The 24,519-nt window shown below is 39.1% G+C and overlaps 2 protein-coding genes across 5 annotated transcripts in view; one reads left to right on the top strand and one right to left on the bottom strand.

Moving 5' to 3' along the window:
- Positions 1-1,653: 1,653 nt before the first annotated feature.
- Positions 1,654-16,113, bottom strand: klhl24b (kelch-like family member 24b). Of its 3 annotated transcripts, none has more exons than XM_057322797.1 (7): positions 15,953-16,113; positions 13,931-14,903; positions 11,114-11,298; positions 9,706-9,824; positions 5,829-6,017; positions 4,151-4,339; positions 1,654-3,778 (listed from the first exon to the last, which is right to left on the bottom strand). In XM_057322797.1, exons 2-7 carry the CDS (start codon positions 14,848-14,850, stop codon positions 3,578-3,580), a joined length of 1,803 nt encoding a protein of 600 aa, XP_057178780.1. In that variant the 5' UTR covers positions 14,851-14,903; positions 15,953-16,113; the 3' UTR covers positions 1,654-3,577. The 3 variants fall into 3 exon arrangements, with proteins under 3 accessions (XP_057178780.1, XP_057178781.1, XP_057178779.1); XM_057322798.1 differs by having other exon boundaries at positions 13,931-14,900; XM_057322796.1 differs by lacking the exon at positions 15,953-16,113 and having other exon boundaries at positions 13,931-14,928.
- A 2,265-nt stretch (positions 16,114-18,378) lies between these two features.
- The window catches only part of sh3kbp1 (SH3-domain kinase binding protein 1), a 42,157-nt gene continuing 36,016 nt past the window's right edge, over positions 18,379-24,519 (top strand). For both annotated transcript variants that reach the window (XM_057322993.1, XM_057322992.1), the window contains exon 1: positions 18,379-18,699. In XM_057322993.1, the coding sequence (XP_057178976.1) occupies positions 18,696-18,699 (4 nt within the window). In that variant the 5' untranslated portion in view covers positions 18,379-18,695. The remainder of the gene's footprint in view (positions 18,700-24,519) is intronic.

Raw genomic sequence — 24,519 nt, 5'->3', positions numbered from 1 at the left:
ATGGCAGAGATAAAGATTTCAAGTGGCCTCCTTTGATGTCGCTTTTTAGAGCTTGACAGCTCCTGAACACTGTATACTTTAGTTAGTATTTAGGTATAAAGAGAGTCAACAGTTAAATGTTTCCTAATGTGCCCCACAGAATCTTTGTTTTAGATTCTATTCACTAATTCGTATTCTTTCATGAACAATTACCAGGTGCATATCTTTTTGTATTGTGCTCCCTGTGAGGGACACGCATGACTGCATAAAATGTAAGAACATAATGTTGGAAACATTAGATAGCAGGTTAAAAGTAAACCTTGTCTTCCTACATGGACAAAAGAATTGTCTGTGATGACAATCCTGCAGGTCTGAACAAACCACTTTGTACTTGTTGTTGACTCCAGGTAATGCACATGTCTGGGAAGAACAAGGAAGCCAATGCTACCTTAGGGGAAAAACTCTCTCTCTCTCTCTCTCTCTCTCTCTCTCTCTCTCTCTCTCTCATGATGCTGTTGTGTTGTAGTGCTTCTAGTCAAGATATGTTAAGGGTTCACTAGAGTTTTTTTATCAGTGGCCGTTGAATGATCTGCTAAAAACACTATACAAATACACACACAAAAAGGACCTCTATAGATGCAATAGCATAACATATCACTAAAATGTTGATGCATGCGAATGTGGATTTTTATCAAAAAGCCTGATAAAGTGTTGAAAAAAAAACTTCAGCACCTTTAACACAAACTTGTGTTGTCTCTTTAATTTATTTAACACAAAACGACTCATGATGTGTGAAAATTCCAAAACACAAAAAAAGTATATTACCTGACCCATCCTTTTTGAGAGTGAAGCAAAACAGCCATTGGATTTCATATAGTCTTTCATATAGTGAGGACCCCTTCAAAAACAAGTCCAATTTTAACACGTCTCATTATACTTGTTTAAAATTTAGCCCTCACAAGAAAAGACAAAAATTCACAAAGATAATCAATGATAAAAACAACAAGTATGCTTAAAAGCCAGCTATGACCGTTCCCAAAACGAATACCTTATTGTTCTTCCTCTAAGAGCAAATATTGAGATTGTCAGTCAGAATTACTCAGAAGTCGTTTTCCTAGCAATTCAGACAATCATCACAAGGAAGTCTTAATCTGAAGTAATAAGCACTTGTGTGATTTGTCAACATCAGTATGTCTAACTGATGGATCTTCCAGTCTCTTCTGTTTCCAGCGGTGACCGTTTACAGTTTTACCTCCTGCTCTTTTGCCGGGGTTGTGTGTGAAACTGCGGGAAGATCCAGCAGGTGGGCATTTCTCTGCAGGTGCCATGTCATTCATTATCTTTTCATCTTTGCAGATGAAAAACCTCTTTGTTTGACTACCATGGCGTCTTCTTTTTCTTTTCAGTTAGCTGACGGTTAATATTCAAAGCAAGAGTACACAAATCAATGTCTCAGTTAGCAAGATAAAGGGATTGGAACATACAGTACATCATGGGAACATGATCCAAGACCTTTTAACCTCCAACATGTGCTATCAGGACATGACTATAAGGAAGACCATATTACATTTGTACATTTTTCAGCCACAGAAACACTAATATGCTTCGGGTTGGTGGTTTATCAAAGTCTTTCGAGATTTTGAATATCAAAAAAATACATGACACTCATTTGCAAATCCATTCTAAAAAATATGCTTTATTGAGGAAAATGGGCACGTACATTGCATTAGGCTATTACTCAGAAGTTTGATACATAAAAAACGAGGACACAATATAAACACAACATTGTGCAAGAATTAACAGACAGAACCAATCAAACATCTTTGGCTAGTTGTCAAGAGTCTATTATTCTGCCACAAGGCACAAAAACGTATTTTCTTAAAATGCACTTGAGTAATATTTAGCACTTCCCTCTGCCACCAAAACTGTCACCACTATTAGCGCTTAAGCACATCCTTAACAATAGGCATTGTTTGACGTACGAGTTAAATCGTTTTTTTTGGGCATGCACACATAATTTAATACCCTACAAGGACAGGTTTACAAATAAAAAGCACTCATTCTATGGCTTTTAGCGACTGAAAATTCTCTTATAAGATTGATCAGACACAACAATAGGAAAACCTTAAACTCACCAAAAGACACTTGGAAACTACTCCAAACATTTCATTACACAAAGAGAAAGTACAGTCACACACACACACACACACACACAATAAAAGGCATTAGAATAAAAGTTGTGTTGTAGCGTCTGTGTATGCTGTATCTTTCACTCTGTAATAAATGTCGGAGTATGTGAAGAAAACAGTGTGCCCGGTTGTGTTCTGCAGCTGACAAATTCTGCCAAATAAATGCAGGCAATATTACGTCACTGGTTTTGGAAACCCATGCGTACATGACCCACACAATCTTTTGCTGTAACGTCATGTTCTGTACCCTGCTCCACGCACACATATCTTAGCTGAAGTCATTGTAAGCCAGAGAAAATGCAAGGTTGTCTCGAGGAAGGCGAGAGTGTGAACTGGCCGTTTGGCCAGATGCATCACCATTGCAAAACTTACTGATACAGTAAACCTGAAGACGGCTTTAACGTATATTTACATCCTGGACACAGATATTTATATATATATATATATATAAAGACAAGACACCTTAAGTGCACGGTTGGGGCTTTCCGACTTTTACCAAGAATAAATAACTTAAAAAAGTGATTCACACAAATGATTCGCTTACAAACATGCAATATTTAATCAATGCAGGACTCTCATGAAATCTAAAGAAACATCCATGAAGATTACTTAAAAGAAATATTAAGTAAGATAAATTTCATAACCACAATGTATAAAAAAAATTATATCACCCAGATACGTGCATGCATACGTAACACAACATTTTTAGAAACATTATAGATTAGATTCTTAGTGGGCACAACACCATAGAAGTGGTTCCTGCAAAAAGATCAAATTCTGTCACATCATCATCCTCGAACTCTCTCACACACACTGTGCTGAATGTTCTCACACACATTTTTTATATACACAAGGGTCCAACATCACAACCACTTGCCACAAAAACACACCATTCACCCACTCAAAAACAACCCCAGACACCACACAAAGTTATTAAAATACAAAATAAAAATGCAATAGTACTGTAACGAAAAAAGAAATCACAAATGGAGGCAACGGTCAAGGAGAGCAGAGGTGAACCAGACCACAGAATCTATAGATCAGAATCGACCCAAAGCCAAACGCCGTTTTCCCTCCAGACATCAGTCTGCGTTCAATCCGTTTGGAGGCATTTGGATCATATTTTGAGTGTATTCAAATCTGATACTGTTAAACCGGTCTCTTATCTCGGTCATGGTGACAGAATGTAAAACGTTTACTTTAACCGACCATTGAGTCTTTAATATCCAAATGTGAATGCTTAAACTGGACTATAAAATAGGTTATTGTGATTTAACTGATGGGTCTACTGACTTAAAGCTTGTGAACTGAGAGAATTTGAAATTTAGCTTAACTTATCTATCATTACGCTACCTTATCTATAGAGCTCAGCTTGTTTATGTCCCTATAGTGTGTTTGTTTCTGTAGTGTCATGAATGGTAGAACTTCTCATTGTAGCGGTGGATAGTGACGCAGCCGTGGTAAGAAATGGGCCGGGGCATGGCGGCAACACCTGTGATGATGCCGGTGGACGGGTCGTAACACAGGATGGTGTCTGACGCCTCTCCGGTTTCACCACGCCCACCCAGGATATAGATTTTACCGTTACATACCGACATACCGCAACTTTCCTGAAAGACAAGAGAGAGAACATGTTACACAAAGACAGAAGGCAATTTCAGGCCCACTCAATTTTAGAATAAATTCTATTAATATTTATATTTATTCCAGATCAAATTGATTCTGATAGAAATGTGGCGACAGATGCAGATGGCATAAATCCTAGTGTGATTTAAACTTCAGTTGGTGAACTTCTTGTCAAGTACTACACACTACCCATAATCCTTTGGGAGCGGTCATTTTTTTTCATTCCAAATGCGCTCAATCATTTTTGATGCCTGGGAAATTAATTTGGAAAACTACTTTTGGAACCAAACTTGCTGTAAACCGTAGGCAGCGTCACTGTCGAGACCTTCAAACCCCTACGACACGTTTTCTTTTACCTGTTTGCTGAACGTGTGCACCACGTGCATCCAGTAATCTTCAGTGGGGTCGTAACAGTAGATGGATTTGGTCAGACCTCCAGAAACATAGATGAGATTGTTCAGAGATACAGCCGTGATGCATCGCTTAGCGATGGGAATGTTGGCCCTTAGCAACCAGGAATCAGATTCAGGGTCATAACACTGGACCTGGGGGAAAACACACAGTGGCATTACAAAAGATTACATCTGCGATGAATTAACTAAACTGCTGGAAAAAAAACATACGCGACGGGTTTGAAACCTTCAGGCTACAAAATAATTCTAAGAGAACCAAGTTCCAGGAGCAGCAGACATACATAAAACCACCCGTCACATGAAAAATGAGGGTTCGGTCAATGTTTATTGATAAATGCTCCATAGACGACTAGTTTTTAAGGTGGTAAAAATTTGAAACCCACTCTGAGGGGCTTTTCGTGAAACCCACTCACAAAAACAACTCCGCAATTGTGGTTCCTAAAAAGGAAATATAATCGCTTGGACACCATTCTCTCTCTCTCTCTCGTAGTATTATAGGGGCACAACACATTATCAGGAACGTGACTGCAACAACAGGCATAGTCAAATTACACAAACCACACCCCCTATCATGTTTTATCCAATCATCATCAAGATGGGCGGAACCATCACACATTTCATATAACGAAGCAGGAAGCTCTCCAGCGTTATCCAGAACATAAATTCCCTCAGGATAGAGACTTCCCCTTTAATATCCTAACCAAACATCACAACAAACATCCAAAACACACAAAGCTGTTTGCTTAGTAGAATTATGCCTCCAAACATCTGCTTTAAACAGTTATGGAAATAGCAGGAAGTAGTTTAAAACAGGTTGCGACCTGGGGTGCAGACCGAATCCCAGTAAATGTCTTAAGGGAACCCAATGAAATATCTGCGGCTTATTGCTTCTCTCCAAAGAGACACCTGGAGAATGTATCAGAGCAGGCCTGACAGATCCAGGTCAGATGGTCATAACATCACATCTTCAGTAGGGGGCAGCGGTCAGCCCATTTGATGGATCTCTATTGTTCAGTGTGGGCAAGAGCGTGATACAAAGGGAAAACTCTTTCTGACCGCAGTGTAATGTAAACAAGCTGCCATCATGTAACAATGGGGAGAATCTAATGGCTGGTGCTTTCAGTAGTCACTCATGGGATCTAAGCCATTGATGCGGTTTCGCTCGCACACAATCTGCTCTCGCAGTTACCATAGAAATAGTATTGTAAACTGCCCTTTCCTGTCATTTGTCAGCTAGACGTATTTGAACAGTTCGGTCTCGGGACAGTTTGACATGTTGTTTTGAAGGACCTTTGAACCTGTGTTAGGTTAAGTTACTGAACTTGACTTTAACTTTCTTAAAGTTTAAGAAAGAAAATCAAAATCGTTTATTACGATTTTACAACAGTAATAAAGACAGCATATAAAAGTCAACACATTTCAACGTTGACGTGTCTATCAAATAAAACCATACGATTATGATTCACTGCAATGTTCAAGAAATCCACAAACAAAGGATGTCACACCCTCCACCGTGACCCAAAAATAAACGTCATGTTTACATGCTGTAACTCCACTATGACCCACAGACACGCTAAGTGTTTGTGTTCTTTCTTAACCGTCTGCGTCAATGTCTACAAACCTTATCGGAGCATGTGTTGTCGTCGGGTCCTCCTCCAATCACAAACAGCTTATTGACACAGCTGGCGACGGCTGGCGAGCTGACGGCTTCCTTCATGGATGCCACTTCTGTCCAGCGGTTCGAGAACGAGTCGTAGCATTCAACGCTGCTCAGTCGAGATTGACCGTCGTATCCACCTACAGCATACACCTGCAGAGAAACATGACGTGTTAGCATAAGCAAAAGGGCCAGTTTGGGTCCCGTGGATGAGTGGACATAAAAAATGTCTAAACCTGTATGAATTGCTTTCTTCTGCAGAACACATAGGAAGATATTTTGAAGAATGTTGGTCAACATTGGACCCCACTGACTTTCATTGTGTGGACACAAAAACACAGAGACATTTCTTAAAATATCTTTTGTGTTTCACAACTTAGTCGTATACAGGTGCTGAACAACATAAGGGTGAATAAATGATGACCGAATTTTTACTTTTGGGTGAACAATCCCTTTCACCCAGTGACTGCCTAATGCCATGCATCCTTATTATTGTATATTGTTGCGTAATGTAAATACATTCAAACAGTTCTTAAAGGTTTTAAATGGTAAACATGACGTTCGACGTGTTGATGACACAACTGACAACTGAAATGGAGCATGCAGATCTGGTTAAACAAGAACTACGGTTTAGTCTTTTGTATGCATATTCACAAATTGATTTTAAAACGGGATCAATGCATTCCCTGCAGCTGTCGCTGCATTGCATGACGCATAACAATGCGCCAAAAGACAAACCCGTGTTCCTGTGTAAGTGTACTAGACAAAACAGATCCAACAGACTGATGATGTACAGTATTTGCAAGAACAATATCACATTCCGCTTTTGAATGAATTGTCGTTTCGACCAGATTTTGTTCGAGAGATAGGGGCATCTAGTGGTGAGGTTGCAAATTGCAACCAATGGCTCACTCCACCCCACCCCCTCCCTTTTGAAGCACTACGGTGGCTGACACAGGACGAAGATGTCGTCACGTTTTCGCTTCTTTGTCGAATGAGATAACATATTTACGAAACACGCTCTGTAGAGCAGTTTAGAGCTACTGTAGAAACAACATGGTGAATTCCATGCAAGGGGACTCGTGGTGAATGTAGATAGAAATAGCTCATTCTTAGGTCATAAAAACATACGCTTCATTTTGTAAGGTCTTTATACACATCTGAAGACATAGTTATGGATATTACATTGCATTTCTGTCAAAAGATCCTCCAAAAATGTACACACTGGACCTTCAACGTAATGCTAAGGATACGTATGAACAAACAATTAAAAGAAATGCATAGTTTTAAAAATAACATTTACTTTAATAATAATAAAACAAATGGAATGATATAATGTAAAGTTATTACTTACTAGCAAGGCTGTTAGTTGAGACCTCAATTTATTATCATTACCGATAACTTCAAAACAAGCCGTTATCAATCAATTAATCAGTTTGTCTGATTGGTCTATAGTCAAAACATCTCTGCTTTGTATTGCAAGAACATGACCTCTAGGAAGTTCAAAGTGTTGTAACACATCACTCTATCTTGTTTGCGTAACTTTTCGAGACCTTTAGTTCTGTTGATCTCTGTAACTCTCTCTCTCTCCGAAAACACGTGGAACACAAAGAACCCTGAGGATATGGTACCCTCTTTCTTCTGCCTCACGTTTCCACATCGTTCAAAAGAAAGAAGGTAAACATGTTTCCCGTAATGGAAAAACCGAGAAAACCGGTCGTACCAGTAGTGGTGCACGAACATGCTGGAACAAGGAATGGGCAACACGGCACTTATACAAAACAAAGCCACGTGCTTGCTGAGGATCTCTTTGTTTAGACGCACACGTTATTGAGAAAAATGATAAAAAAAACACAAAAGTTGACACAAAACTGAAAAACTTAGTGCTGTCTAGCTTTCGAACCTTTTTTCAGTCAGTGTAAATAAAGGCACCCTGTGGTTGAACTGTATTACATCTCTTTTGTCTGAACTTCGATGTATTTTTCTCGTGATGAAAAGAACGTTACATCAACAAATGTAAGCTGACAGGATGTTGAGGATGTGATTCATTCCTCGTTTAAGTCATCATTGTTATTTTGTACCACACACACACACTTATATGCATCATAAACACACATACTGTACATCTTAACAGATCCGAGCCATCCTGACACGAGTCAAAGTCGTAATAAATCATATTTTATTAAAACTACATTTATGAAAACAATTGGTGTAAAGTAAACAATCAGTACTTGAAAACAACGCATAAATAGTTTTAGACGGTTTATCCCAATAGATAATTCAAGTCTTTTGTCACTGAAAAGAAACAAAGAATCGGAGATTTTATCAGACGCCCAGAGACAGTGAGCCGAGACAAAAATCTGAAAACCAAACCAAACCAATAGAAAGGCGTTACACCGACAGTTGGAAATGACTTACAGCACATGCAAATTAGTTATTGCACAAGACGTTTTTTTGTTGGCTCAGTCGTTCTATTCAAAACAACACACTTCATTTATTGACCCGTTCAGTTTGTTCTAAAAATCCTCCTTGCTGAGCTGAAAACAAAATGCATCGGATCTTTCACAACAGCACAGAACAACGTGCCCGACTGATCTACATGACAGATTCAACCCCCTGCCAAAATCAATCAATCACGGGGACTGTGGATGTTAAGAAATTACGAAACCGGATTGACATGAATGATGAAATATCATTTGAAGCGCATAGATCTCAACACGTTCCCTGTTGACATCTGATGACTCTGATGACAGTCGCGGAAAAAAACTGCAAAGTCAACCAGCTTCAAGGGAGAGGTTGAATTATGAATGATGTCATCATTTAATAGGAAGGAACGAGCAGCAAAAGAAAACAATAGAAACAGGGAGAAGCTTTAAAGTGATAGAGATCCTACAGTTTAACTGGCCTGGTGCTGCTAGCAACACCAAGGTGGGTTTGCTTTCCAGGGAATCTACCTGTGAAAAGTATAGCTTAAATGCAATGCAAGACGAATGCATGATAAAGAGAACACGAAGAAACAAAATACAAGACAGAAGAAGACAAACAGACGATCAATCATAAGGGTGGGATCATGTTTACAAGTTAAATAAATAGAAACCCCACCAACACCCATTTGTGAACGTGAGAAATAACTCTCACGGTCAGAGGAAACCACAGAGCAACTTGAGAGCGTCTTCTTGTGGCATGACTATCACATAAATTCACAGGGTACATGTTTTTGGGTTGGTCCTTCTCCCTCTGGCCCGATGGGAACTCTATACCATAGCTAAGCAATGGCTTTTAACTGGTTTAGCTTCAGAACCCACATTTACAATGACCTGAACATCAAACATTAATATGTATTATTATTAATGAGTTTATAATTGTTTTCAAAATATCTTTGATGGTTTCATGTTCTTAGCAGCCAATTACTCACTTCACAAAACACATTGTGGGCCGCACAAACCATTTGTAGTCTCATTGCAAGCATATTCATCCTTAATGCTTTCTTTTCTTTTTATGTTTATTGACCTTTCAAAGTTTCCTTCATGTTCTTCTGTTTTATACATGTTGTATTTGACTAGATGCAATTAAATGATTGACGAATACGAGGCAAAAGATTATATTGGATACACCCCCTTTGACCTTAATAACAAAATGTTTGGGAAGACTTTACCATCCCTCTTAAACAATTGAGTTTTACTATCCTAACATCACACATAATATGGTTATAGGAATTGCATTATTTCTCTGCTACCAGTGACCCGATCAGTGGCCTTGTAAGCATCTGTCGAAGATGTTTTGAGACATAAAATGTAATATTTTGATCTATGTGTACAAAAGTAAAGGTAAATGGACTGACCTTTCCCAACAGGACGGCCATTTTGTGTCTCCAGCGGCCTTTGTTCAACGACGCCACCCTGATCCACATGTTGAGCTGGGAGTTATACATCCACACATCTCTGCTGTTGATTCTCCCCCCTGAAATTGTACCACCAGTTGGTCAGCACCAGCCTTTTACATCCCATAATACACTCACTTTAACGCTCGGTGAACACACACTGTCTCTATCATGCATAGTGAGGTCAAAAGGTCAATGACACGTGACACAATTTGGTGAATTTTCCTGGTTGCATATGTCATACAAAAACATTTCTGCACCTATTTCCGTGAATAATACCAGCTCAACCAGAAACATGTTTTCGTTCTGACGAATCACATTATGCAATAAAAAGAATAACCGTAAATCATACTTGGCTAGTATCTGTGTGTGTGTGGTTGTGTCTGGCTGTCAATTAAAGTTAATTCATCTTCGAAAATGTTCCAGTTCATCTAGAAAGACCAGCAGTGCAGTATATACAGCCTACAACAAAACTACTGAACCAAATCTGTATTTCCTATCATGTACCATATCAGTTATCTCAATCTGCAGGTCAAGATAAACTTGACAATGTACGTATGTTTATGGTCTTAACTTTTTAATCTGAAGGCTTGAAATAAGCTTTAAAGAAAACACATTCGATAAGCAATTCTCTTTCATGGAAGCTCTTCAATACCGTTTATGAAGCATCATGTAAGGCGGCGCCTCGTGAACGTGGTTTAGAAAATGCCCCGTTGATGAACGGATACAATTATAAACAAAACCTAAGCTACTTTAATCTAAAGTAAATCAAAATCATGCATTTTATTTCATGCTACCAATGCCGTAATATGTTCCACATTTAAGTAAAGAATGAACAATTGTGTCTAAGCTTTTGTTTTGATCGCTACGGTATATTCAACACACTCATGACCTGACTTAGAAAACTTTGGCTGGTCCCAGCTCAACTTTACTAATCAAACTTGAAAGAAGACGTAAAATGTGTGGGGAAGGAGTGAGAGAGTTAAAAAGTATTAACTAGCAGGACTCAGTTCTCATGGAAACAGGTGCTTGCTTGGCACATGCCGAATGTAAACACCCCGCCTCCTTCCCCTCACACACTCTCTCGGTGTTTTTCCTCTCTCAGATAGCTGGCAGCCCGTCTCTTTTAATCAGGTCTTTTTCGCTGAACCCGCTCGCCTGCCCTGATATGCGTGGAGCCCTGCTGTGTCTAACAAGCCCTGCGGATTAAACCCCCTGAGAGTTAAACATCAAACTGCGTCATCAACGAGAATTGACAGAGAAATTAAAGATGTGGGAAACCGATTGACATCATACATGTATTATACCTCTCAACCATCCATCATGAAATAAATAAAAACTCGAATAAAATAATAGAATAGATGCTCACCTGAGACCAGAATGTCATTCCTGAGCGCGCACACGGCATACTCCGATTTGGTGAATTCTGGGAGTTTGGCTAAAGATTTCCATTCACCGGTCACAGGATCATAACATTCGGTGTAGGGCAGGTTGAAACCCCCCATTCTTTCGCATCCCCCAACTACAACGATAACCTCTGAAAATCCAGTAGACCTGCAGGGACATATGATCCGATTTTTTTTATTACAGTATTACTCAAAAGTCATTTTAAAACAAAGGGGTCATATTTGGTGAACCACACAATAAGCTGAGGGCACCTGTCATTATGTATTTATTATTTATTGCATATTTTTCATTTGTTTTTCTCTCTAGTAGGCGTAAAGACAAGGGTGCACAATCACATGCACAAATCTGTGAACACTGTCCTGAAGCACAACACACATTCTCCAGTCCACAGGCTCACGCGTTCATCCAGAAGTAACCCCCTCCCATCCTTTTTTCTGTGAAATCATTTGCACAGAAGACTGCGCTCTCTGTGTAAATGATCAGGGGTTACAGAGTGTACGAGTCAGGACGCTAAAGTTAGAGCTGAACTTTGAATGCCCTCCCGCCGGGGAAAAGAAATGAGCAGCGCTACGGCCAATTCCTCGGCCAGTTCATGCAAACATCCGATGGGTCTTTCATGTTTGTGTAATTATTCTGTGTGCACTGCATTTGAAAATTGTCAGCAGTTCTTACTTTATATTTTTGTTTTCAATTTCTGATTCGCTTTTATCATGCATGTTTGTGTTCAGAATCAGTATAGACCATTTTGCAAGAAGCAAGATGTAAACATTACTGGTCCAGAAGCCTCTCCTGATTTAATCTCTCAGTTTTTTTTACATATATAATTACAAGGACAGTTCAACCATACAAATTTAGTCATCATATTACATTATTTGGAAGAATGCTTGTAACCAAACAGTTCTTGGCCAGCATTGACTACCATAGTAGAAAAAATGACAATGGTAGTCAAAAGTGCCCCTGAACTGTATCTTGAAATTTATAAAGCAATTTTTCCTACTATGGTAGTCAATGCTGGCCAAGAACTGTTTGGCTACAAGCATTCTTCCAAATATCTTTCTCTGTGTTTATCAGAACAAAGAAATTTATACAGATTTGGAACAGTGAATTAATAAAGACAGAATTTCCATTTTTGGGTGAACTGTTCCTTTAAGACTTGAAGATGTTGTTTTTTTACCATTTTGAGTCCGTTTTAAATGTTCTGTTGGTTGTATTTTGTTCTAATGTTTGGGTGGCGTTACAAAATTGAAACGGGAAGTGTTTCTGAACCAGTGTTGTTAACATCTTGCAAAATTTTATATAGTTTTAGTTTGCCTTATAACTCAACGTCACATGTCATGGCACAAAATACACTTTCAGAAACGTCTCGAAATAAAAAAGCTGAAGATAAATTTGTTGAATTCATAACAACAGTAAAACACTATCAATTAAAGTGCTATAAATGCATCATTAATGCTACAATTAGCTTTAAACTGACCTTGAATTGTGGATTCGTTAAATAATATTGCTGTAATATCATGTGGTTTTTTACAATGTTTCACACAAATAGCCGCTTTATTACTATGTGGTGTCATCAATATCAAATATGCCGCCCTAAAGGCAAACGCAAAATCCTGTTGGTCGTTTCTCGTGTTGCTCACATCTTTTTTCATCTAATTAGTCGGTTCAGGAATTACAAAATGAGACGAACTCTTTATTTTAGCATATTGTTTTTTTCTCGTAATAGTTCTAGCTATCAATAACAAACTTGCTTCACCCGTACTGTGAGAATAATCAAGCGAGAGCAGTCCATCCATCCCACAATTCAAATGAAGAAGAACCATCCCAAATCTGCCTGGAAACAGAGGAAGTAGAACAGCAGCTCTCTGCCAACTGTAAACAGCCAGACACCCGTCTGACGTTTTAACTCTATCACAGAGTCTTCAGAAGCTGAGCAGGCATTTTGACAGTATTCTTTTTTATAAATAAAAAAACATGGAGTTTGCAAACAAAACTCTCTCTTTTGTCTCGATCAGTCATGCATGAAAGCGTTCAGTTTTTGGCAAGGTTCAGCTGGTTGCGTGAGACCGGGGCTGCCGCTATAATCCTAATGATTGTGTTACACCTCTCTTCAAGCAGACGATAATAAAGATGTTAATAAATAAGCGTTGGCAGATCTTTGAGTGAATCACATTCAGACAGGTTCCAGGCCAACAGACGTTAAGCTCAGAGCATAACGCAACCGTTCTGTTTTCCTAACATAACAACAACAAAGCGCACGCGCTGCATACGGGCAGGGTCAACGGGAGCGTGTTTGGAAACTCAGGTGTTTATGTGTTATGAAGGTTGGAGGAAGAATGTGCACGGGCAAGCCCTGCCGAGACGTTTTTCCGCAGTGCACAACAACTCAGAAGTCCTGAATAAATGCCTCCTGGCTGTGTCTGTCTGTGCTCGTAATGTGATTTGGATTATTCTGGAGATTTGGGAAACAGGCTTGAAACAGAAGCCTGCAAGTTACTCCAGACTCGCTTGTTGAATCATGCTTTCATTTTCTGAAGAAAACCTCAAAGAATCTATAATGTTTTAGATACACTGCAAAACTCTTAGTGACGGTTTGCCTAAAAAAAGCAAAGAATTCATGAAAGACTCTTCACGTGTCTCAGTGAACTTATCATTTCTCTTTGAACCGATTGGTACATTTGGTGCACGTAAAGATGGACACATAGATAAAGAAGGTGATTGCATTTGTGTACATTTCTAGGTCATACATTTAAAAGCACACAAAGGTTACACGTCGTCATACCTGCGTGGACGAGTCCTCGGTGACATCATCTCATTCCCCAACACGTGGTAGCGTCTGGCTTCGTGGAGAAGCTGATAGCACTCTGGGGCATTTTGGATCAGCTGGTCACCTTCCACCGTCTGCACAAAATAATTTGGATGCAGCAGGGGCAGACGGACGTGGTTGAGAAGGTCCTTCAGCATGATTCGGCGGTGGTCCACGTCAAAGTACACCCAACGTATCACAGCCTCAAAAACCATTTCCTCCTTTCCGATCACAAGCTCATCACTGGCGATGTACTCTTCCAATTCTTCCTTACGCAAGTCCAAGAATTCCTCATGTTGGGCCACGTCGGCGAAGCACTGCAGCGCATAAGAACGGCAACGGCTGGCGAGCAGCTTGAGGGAGTGCGCGTCTGCGAAACGCTGGATGCCCAAGCAGTTGCAAGGGTCAAGCTGGTCCTCCAAGAACTTGGCGCAGGCATCGCGCAAGGTGCCGATCTGGAAGAGGCTGGAGGTCTCAAAGAGAAACTGAACGTTCTCGGTGGTAATGCGGGCACGTCCGGTGTAAACGTACTGCAGGAAGGTGTCCATGGCTTCGGCACGGATGCCGTTGATCTCTACCAGCATCTCATGGCTCTCCCGGTGGTCGTTGCAGAACATGGCGCGGAAGTAACTGCTGCAGGCCGACAGCACGGGGCGGTGACATGGGAACTCACGACCTTCCACGCTGATCACCACGTCGGTGAATACACGCCCGTCACGGAACTCATTGAACATCTGTAGGATGCTCTCCGAGTGGCACGGGCCGGAGGAGAAATCGAACACATCGTGACTGCTAAGAGTCTTGTTGTCCACCTCCAGAACCTTTCGCTTGACTGCTGGAGACTCACGGACTCCAGAGTCCTCCCGGTTCAGTCTTCTGCCCAGAATAAGTACCATTGCTGTCAAACCAGTGAGGCACAAGCCCCTACAGACAATATGAAAAGATGCTGCTGGAAAGAAAACAAAAAGATTCATTTCATCAGGAAATTCATGAACGGGTTATATGCATCGAGTCATATTTATGAGTCATTACTTCTCCAACCTGTGTGTTGCGATTTGTGACAAAACATGAAGATGCTGTTTTACCTAAAAATAAGCTTACAATAACAACCATGCCCTGTAGCCCTACAGGCATATCTTAAATGGATACGTCAACAAACAAAATGTTGCCATGTTGGCCAACTTGACAAATGCAACAGAAATGTATTTTCTTAAATGACACTTTAACTGAATTGGTGTACATATTTAGAAATGTAGTTTTTAATAAATGCATAGAAAGTCACAAAACATTCCAGCAGATCTATTTTATGCTGACACTGTCATGACAACCTGGCAACCCCTTGTTTCCCTCATTGTCCTCTTTTGCCTCAGGTAAGTTCACCTTTAGCATGAACATGCTGGTTTTAGTGCTGCCCTCTAGCGGTCACTTCCGTATTCAACGACAGGATCAAAACAAAGAACTTTTGAAGCGTCAACAACATCGACTTTAGAAGTTGACCTGCCACCACGTGTTAACTGACTATGTCATATCAATTTTGTCATAACAAAACCACACGTTATGTACAATATTATTATACAATAGCATTATTATACCGCGAGTTTACGTTAAGTGCCAAAGTAACAAACAATCGTGTTTTTGTGTCGCAGTTATGCATAGCCATACTGTGTAGCCACGCTGTCAAAGTCAGATTATCTGTGTATGAGGAACTAATATACAAGCATAATATACATTAATATTAAACAATTTTACAAGTGTCAAAATTCCGCATTGTTGTCTGGGACTGATTGATTTAAAATCAACAACTATTAAATAATAAATAAAAATATATACTTTTTTTAACAATAGGTCTTTTAAATTATAACATAACCTATACTGATAAAAAACAGAACTTTTATATGTGCTATAAAAATAAAATAGAAAATTAAACAGCCAAATCTAAAAAACCTGCCGTGCAAAAGACAACAAACTTTTGTAATATTATCACAAGCATAATCTCACCTGTTTTGAAAAACAAACGTTCTTGTGAAAGTTTTATTAATATATAAATCGTAAAAAAACAAAAGAAAATCAGGCTAGAAAAGTCTCCACGTCTACCCTTCGGCTGTCATCTCTCTATCCCAGAACAGTGCCAAAAAGATCTGCTGGAAAAAAACGGTCCGCTGGGCGCTTTATTGCCATCATCACATCCTAAAAACACGAACGGGAATCATCTGATCGCGCAGTGGATTGTGGGAAGTGTAGTTATTAGTGCGGATGGTTCCATGGCACTAGAGGTGCAGGAAACTACAAATACCAGTTTTCATAGAAACCCACATGGCCAGGGTTTGTTTGTAAACGTTTCAAGTCACTGAAGGGGTGGGATGAATCACACGAACAAAAGATTCTCTTATTTTCTTTTCTAAGGAAGAGTAGGTCAAATTAATTTTGTGTAAAGCTGTCTAAAACCTTTGGATTAAGGTTTCGACTTGTGTGTTTACTGGATCAAATTTATGACGTTTACGTGTTGAAGGTGGAAAACCGTGACGTCTTCATTTTGCAGTTATCATTTTGTGAGGATCATTTCCTCCTCACATTCACACGTTTTTGAATTGTTTAGGAAGCATAACTGTTAAATTCCCAATAACGGGGTCAAGGTTCAGCTTTCAATTTGTGTCAGTTGTAAGACAAAGGCCTTTCAGTTTTTCAGTAATCCTTCCTGTCTCAGTCCTTTCAGGCCCCAGGGCATCATTTAAACTTTGACGTCTGGCTTCTTTGGAAAGAAGGTGGAGCAATTTACGCAGTGTAAACGTTTTCTATTTACATATCATTAAAAAGAAAAACAACCACATTTTAAAAGACCCAAAAATCATCTCCTCTAGTCTCTTCCATTGACTCCTCTGGGTCTCTAAAGATCAGGTAATAATATAGACATTGTCAAAGCGTGTAATGCCACTTTATAGACAGTTTCAGCGGCAACAACAAACAAACATTATGTGGCCCAAACTTAACTTCCGGTAGACCTCCACAAAGAATCGATTACTGCTGAGTAGTTTTAATGTAATTTAATACGAGTAATATACAATAAAATATTAAAATAAATTAAATGTAAAATATTTTTTTATTTTATCCAAAGACAGACTGGAAGTTAACTTCGGGCGATGCGTGCATCCGATGAAAACCGTCTATAAGCACGAATGGGACCTGTGGCCACACTCAATGAACATAAAGAACGAGGAGGCTGCCGGTTTAAACAAAGCATTTAATCTCTTTATTCTTTGAGTCTGACTCTGTGATTCAGGATAATTATGTCCTTTCACCTCTCTCATATTCAGAGTGATAGACAAAGAAATGAATAAGTTTATTACGTCTTAGTCTGTCCATTGCTAGAAAATCTAGTTTCATTAGTTACTGTATTTACGTAAGCATAACCCTGACACGCTCTGAAAGGAATACATTACACAAGTTTTGTTAGGGCCCTGGCCTGAAGGGTTCTACAAGATCATTAGTACAATTGCTAAATTGATACACACACCCCCTTGTGGCCAAAATATATACGCTGAATATGTCCACAATGGGCCTGAAGCATTCTGGCAGTAGTATATTAACCACGTCACCTGTATGCCTGTCCTGTTTGTGTTATTAGACTTTAATAGTCTGTTTTCTCCTGCTTTCCACACCATTGCTCCCCACAAGCTGACTGCACTTTCTGCTGTCTAAAGCACATTCTAATGGCTGTGTATGTGATTTGTAGCCATCCCAACCTGTAAGTTTTACAGGGTTTAGGGTGGATCTGTTAAGCCCCGTTAGTCAATTAAGAGAGTTAAAATGGGCGGTTTTAAATTTGTATATTATTTATTAAAGGCGCGTGAATAAACATGATTTGAAAGGTGCACTGGTCGTATCCTAAACTGGCCACGGGGTGGCAGCAGTGACTATTGAAACGGTGTAAGAGAGAATTTGCATGCAAAATTAGTTACCAAAATAAGATTTGCATTTACTTTTGTTGAAGCAAATGTAATTTAGAGCGACTTTGTAAAGTGCTTTGTGCATATATTTACTTTTTTTTCCGGATGTGTTATCATACACATTATCTATAATTACCAGTTTAACATATTTATAGTTTATAGTTCTTTGACACTACGTTTACGTATTAAAACATCGTAACATTTTCTACATTTCTTTACGAATGCAAAAGGTTCTTAAAAGTAACCCAAACATATGAAATTATACCGTGGTTAACATCTATGTTTGATTGTTATAATATGTATTGATTAAACTACAACCTAAAGGCAGTCTATAGATATATAAATAAGTTTTTTAAATATTTAGAAGTGATTTACACAGCCCACTTATTAAAAAAACGGGCGATAGAAAGTCTCGTATGACGAGCTCTATTATTACAGAGCGTCCATCTACTTCTCGCGAGATCTTTCAGTTCTAGAGCGCAGTGACGGCAGGCTGGAGTTTCGAAAGCGACGGAGGCTAGACTGCGAGACGATTTACGGTCGGGGCAACATCCACATCACCTATTCCCCCTTTGCATTGATGTCTCTGCCCCTGTTGCGCTTTTAATGAGAGGCAGATGTATATATTATTTTAGAAATATGCTTAGAAGCCGCGTTCCTCCTTTCTGAATGATTGTTGGCAGTATTTCCGATCAGTACTGAGGTCGCATCTCCTGAAAGTAGCGGATTTTTATCTTTCTCTCTTCATTGAAAATATCACTCTCCTAGACAAACACGTCGCGCAAACAAGTTCATAAATGGGTAAGTACAACCGATTCGTTGAAAGACTATTCAGATATTGGATTAAAATATCTATCAGTGTGACACAAAACATTTCTGATAACTATGATAGAATCATTAAAGGTGTTAACGCCCGTCGCGCTCGTGTTTGATGTCAGTTTTACTACACCGTAACGGTGTTAGAAAGAAAACGAAGCTGATCATTTCAAGATGTGGACACGTTTACATGTTTTTTTTCATCCACTTTGCTGCCTCGGGCCAATGAAGAGTTAAGGAGTGAATTTCATTTCCCGCTGAGGTTTCCTGCTCTCCTCCAGCTGCCCGTTACACAGATGTGGCTACATTGTTTCATTAGGAAGCAGTCGGAACGCGCTTTTGCGTATTTCTTTTGTGTTATGACGTAACAACGCGTCGCGTTCAGTCTGGTGTAAATGCATCACTGTTTGGATTTGTTAACAGTCCTGAACACCACATGCTGTGAGAAAACGGTTTTAAATAGTGTCAGTGTGACATTGCGTTAAGTGATTCTTTAGTCAGAAATATAAAGATGTTTCTGGTTTGTTTTTTAAACAGAAGCCCTCCCCTGACGCTCACGAGCGCAACACTGTCGATTACTGGACAGCTGCAGCTGTTTTTAGCATCTAAGTTACTTAAGTTCTAAGTTAATCTAAGTTAACTAGCTGTTGTGTTTTGTTCAAGGGTTTGGCGTATAACGTGAGTGTGCATGAAATGTTTACAGTAAACAGGAGGACAGGCAACATGTCAAATATTTGAAACACACCTTTGTGAAATTGTGTAGAATTTTTATGACAGAAGATGAGTAAATATTAATGCATTTGGCACTGGGCAGTTGCTTATCCAGAAGCATTCAAGATGTACATTTTATTGTGTGTTCTCCAGGGCTTTGAACCCATGACCTTTGTGCTGCCAGACTATAGCAATTCTCTACCAGCTGCAGAAGCCAAATGAGCATATTTCAGACTCTGTGGCCAATTATTGTAGACTGGAGGAGAATCGTTCATGATTTGCATCCTTACAAGATTTCCGTATTAAAAGTAACATCTGGCTTTGCTCTGATAAAACAGATGCTTCGGTTATATGCTCTCACCCGCGATGAGCTTATCAACAAGAGGTTTGGGTTTGTCTTTGACAAAACACTTCAGTGCATACGTCTCTCAGATCTTCTGGCGAAAGTCATCAAAGCCTTCAGATCAACAGGGTTACGTGTTAAAAATGTAATCGGCACGGTGAAGCATACCACCATCACATACTGTACCAGTGCTTGCATTCTTTAGGGAGGAAGGCCATCGGTGTTTAGACCATTGGAAGGTGTTTAGGAACAAGTTTACAAATTTTACTGCTGAAACATACAACAGTTACAGATATTAATGGTTTGGAGCCAGCTGTCTGTGTGTACAAACACACATTATATATGCAGATAAAAGGACTAAAACCAACTCAGAAAAAATCTGAACACTTTCAAGTTATTCGCTTTGATAAACACGTCTTTTGAACCAGCAATTTCTCAGAAGACACTCCTAGCGACACAAATATCTGAATTATTTAGTACATTTTTTAAGTGATTAAATAATGAAATCTTCTTAACAGGCCAAGCTTAAATATAAATACTGAAGACAAGAGGATTCACATGATTCACCCGTGATTTCTGGTTCAGCGATGACCTGCTTGGACTGACTGCATTCTTTTACTTCCATGCATGTTTCATCAGTTTCGAATTGAATACGCTTTTTTAGTAAAAGGCCTATGAATTATCATACCGCATTTAAGGTTTTTAAGTTTTACCACCAAATGATGTGTTTTTAGTTGTGGATTCTGGAAAGTGTTACAGTCTGATTTGTATCGTGCTGTCTCATCATTCATTGCATTTTAGCAGAGAACAAGGAAGTAGGCATGTTTGTCTTTATTTTGTAGAGTTCCCCATATCTTAAGGTATTTACAGTGTAGTTTCCGTATCGTAGTTTTGTGATAGTTGGAAACAGGAAACAAAAAAATCATAATTTTATTACTGCATGCATATCACAAGACTTTGAGTAATGAGAACGCACCTGTGTGTTTTATCCAAATATCCAAAGGGCTTAACAATATAGAAGATATTTCTTTTGAAATAATTTTGTGTTCTAAAAGGGATCATCATTTAATCACCCTCTTGTCATATCAAACATGTATGTCTTTGTTTCTTCTGCAGAACACAAAAGAAGATTTAAAAAAAAGTTGGTAACCAAACCGGTACACATCGACTTGGTTTTGTGTCTAAACAATAGAAGTGATACCGCAATTGTTCGGTTACCAATATTCTTCAAAATATCTTCTTTTGTGTTCTGCAGAAGAAAGAAAGTCATACAGGTTTGAAATGACAAGAGGGTAAGTAAACTATCATGAACTATCATTTGAAGGGAAATGTACAGTGAAAGTATAAAATCCCATAAGACTTCTGAGGTTTAAATGTATCACAAGGCAGAAGAAGGTTTCCTCATAAAACGTGTTTCTTAAAAGAGAAAAGAGATGTGTGTTGTAGAGTAATCGCTGATTTCTTAAGCGGGAGATTGCTTCATTCAAGATGTGAAGGTTTTGACTGACTAGTGTTAGTCACTTCATGCAGTACTGGAGAGGTTTTAATGAATATGTACATCTATTTTATGAATATCGTATGCCCATGTTTCAAAAATCTCTTCCACTGGCAGTTTAAAAAGTTAGTTTGTGCAATAAATGTCACTTTAATACACCAAGTCAAAAACACTTTTTTTTTGTAATGCAAAGTTTGTGCAGTAGCGATGAAACATTTTAACAAATGTATCACTGCAGATGCCTTCAGTATAGCATACATATTGTGCTGCAAGCACAGGTGTTTTGTGTGCATTTTGTATGATTTATTCTTCTTTAAAATATAAACGACTTCATTACGTTTAATTCATGTCACGCATCTCTAAAATCTGTAAAACAAAAAAGTATTGGTTAGCTCTCATTCGCGTCACGTCAGCAAATAGCATTCCAGTTCCGGCTGTGAAGGGACGGTAATTGGTTGGATCTTCCACTGAACGAATACGCCCACACTGACCAAGTCTCTGTTGAGTCTGAACGGGAGAGACAGATCTTGTTCGTGAACGAATTGAACGAACTGGTACATTTATTCATTTAGAGGTCGCTCATTTAGCATGTGAGTCTCGTTCAGCAATAAGCAGAAAGCGGATGCAAAGCGCAGTTACATGTAGGCTACTTTGCACGCTTGTTTATTTAAAATACATAAACTTCACGTTTAACATGATCCCAGATTTATGAACGTGTAAATGACCAAACAATTAACTTTTTAATTTTGCAGAAAAACCTTGTGCGTTGATCATCTGAACCACTTATTTAGACTTTTTTTATTTAATGAGTAGATCAGAGACACACATTTTAATAAAGCCTGTAATCAGTTTATACGTCCATTAATACGTTCGTTGACATAACACAACTCTTTTTCGCAACCTGCTGGCGTATTATAGAAATGGTCACTGAACGAATCAGTGAACGAATCATTTTGGTGAACGAACTGAAAAAGAACGAATCACTCTAACGAATCATTATTCTCATCACTAGCGGTTCGGATGAAATAGTTTGGGAACTTCAGAGATATGGTGAGCCGCATGTGGTCATGCATATAAGATGATCTTCCCTTTTTCTTCTGCGTGGAACCGCAAAGACTCAAGAAGATCAGGCAGGTTGAATAGCTAATTCATGATACTGTATTTGTTTATCAACGGACTTACCGTGTATTTGACCTATTTTGTATGATCAGCTTTGGGGTTACTTCTGGTCTGGTGCCCAAACGGGGTTCGATTGTGGATTCACGAGTCTGGTTTAACTCTTGAGTGATACAGGAGTCATATTCGTGGTCTTACACCAGCACGTGACATGGCTTTTAGGGAAGGTCACGGAGAGGCAAACGGAGACACGAAGCAACATTTGCAAATGTGTTTACTTCTGTTATATGTATCTGCGGGTGTTAAAAAAAATGAAGGGCAGAATGGTGTCATACTGTCATTGAAAATGAAATGAGGTCTATTTTAATTTTATGTTAACCCCTTACGATCTTCATTACATTGAAGTAGATATTTCGCCCAACATTTTATTTGGCCAGTTTGTAGGTTTTGGGTGTTCACAAGGGTTCCCGTGGTAATGATATGCGATGATACCGTTACAGTTGGCTGTGTGCCTTTATTTATTTCCCTGGTCAGGTGAGATGGAAAGTCATCTATTTCGCCCGCCCACATTAAATCAGCTGATTCGTGCATATGTATGTCACCGTTACTTCCTCTGTTGCCGTGACGACAGAGCTGATTTAAGCTCAGATGGAAGGACAGTGTCTCTCTCCTATGCAGGCCACAGCTCTGAATATATAGAGGAATGCATGATTTGAAATGGGGCTATTGATCACAGTCGTGTTGTGAATGTAGTAGGCTCTTGTTAGATTCTGCTGTATTTCGCAATGTACTGATTAGGATATGTGTGCATAATTGAACAGAAAGGGTTTGCAGGAGTTTTTTGCTATCATATTTGTACTGTGGTTCAGAGTTCATAGATGGAAAACCTCTACATTTTGAGGTGGAACACCGTCCCTCCTTCAGATTCACTCCCTGTCCCCCTGCGTCCCCCATTTCCAACCTTGATAATAGGTGCATGAAATGGTTTGGCTGGAATGACATTAGCTTTGTTTTTATTTCTCTGAATGTGAAACACGCAATAGAGGAATCCAGTATGGCCCCGGGATATTTTGAGAAAATAAATTCTACTAAAAACTAGGGATGACCCCCGAATCGTCGAAGATTCGATGCTTCGATAGAAGGAGCCTGATTCGACTACCTATCTCATAGTCTAATCTTCGCAGAGGTGTTATGCAATGGGGATCATGCCATTTTGGTTATATAAATATTATTTATGATGTAAAGAAATGGGACATTTTTAGTGTTGGGTACCGAAACCCCCGGCGCATATGAGCGCGAGGTGTGGCTATGACCCGGCGCAGGATTGCGTCTCTCCGCATCTTCTGTGCCGTGACGAGAACGTTCCGCGCACACCCGCAGATGACTCGCAAATGAATGTGTACACCGTTTCCAAACATTTGTCACTTACTTCATGTTTGGACATTCAAATATGAATTAACACCTTCTCTTTAAATGCACGTAGTCCGTTACTTAGACTGAACTTTGCGCTGCAGGAAACAAAATAAATAAATAAAGTAAAATAACCAAAATCACCGCATATAGCTGCAAGCACGGCGCAGACTTTTTATAACTTGTCATTCTCTGCACTGAAAGCAAGCGTGCGTGTCAGGAGGACGGAGAAAGAGTGCGCAGGAAATAAAGGTGAAAGGGACTTTTTGACTGTTTAAATGGTAAGATGCTTTATTGCATTCCTCCTTTACATGCGGTAAATAAAGTCACTTTATTGGTAGTTCATTGGTAATGATCGTGCTTGTATTCCCGTTTGTAAAAATAATTTATTATTATCGCATAGTTTAAAAAAAAAAGTTTTGAGGCGAGATCTGTTCTAGTTTTGTATGGCTTTTTACATTTTTATTTATTATAAAGGTATATTCTGTACCAAACAAATTCTGCAAATTAATGTGTGATTGTTTTTTGGCACATCAATGTTGCGCTGTACCCTTAACTACCTGGTGTCGTCCCCACATGCGTGCACACACACCCCTGTTAAAAACCTTTGCATCCATTGATTGCTTGATATATTTATAATGTTTTCTATTATATGTTTTTTATAATACTGTACTATTGCAAATACACCTTTGTGTTGCTTAATGGTAGAACATTGACATTAAAGTGATAT

Source organism: Triplophysa rosa, linkage group LG23, assembly GCF_024868665.1.
Source record: "Triplophysa rosa linkage group LG23, Trosa_1v2, whole genome shotgun sequence".
NCBI classification, from domain to species: Eukaryota; Metazoa; Chordata; class Actinopteri; order Cypriniformes; family Nemacheilidae; genus Triplophysa; species Triplophysa rosa.
This window is presented reverse-complemented; position numbering and strand designations above follow the sequence as displayed.

What these genes read in the sequence shown, in the direction of transcription:
- klhl24b (XM_057322796.1), bottom strand. Translation starts at nt 14,928, where the DNA reads ATGAATCTTTTTGTTTTCTTTCCAGCAGCATCTTTTCATATTGTCTGT. An exon ending in TGGCCGTCCTGTTGGGAAAG is followed by an intron (nt 6,018 to 9,705) that starts GTCAGTCCATTT and finishes GTTTCTCTGCAG; the next exon opens with GTGTATGCTGTAGGTGGATA. An exon ending in TGCACACGTTCAGCAAACAG is followed by an intron (nt 3,779 to 4,150) that starts GTAAAAGAAAAC and finishes CTTGTCTTTCAG; the next exon opens with GAAAGTTGCGGTATGTCGGT.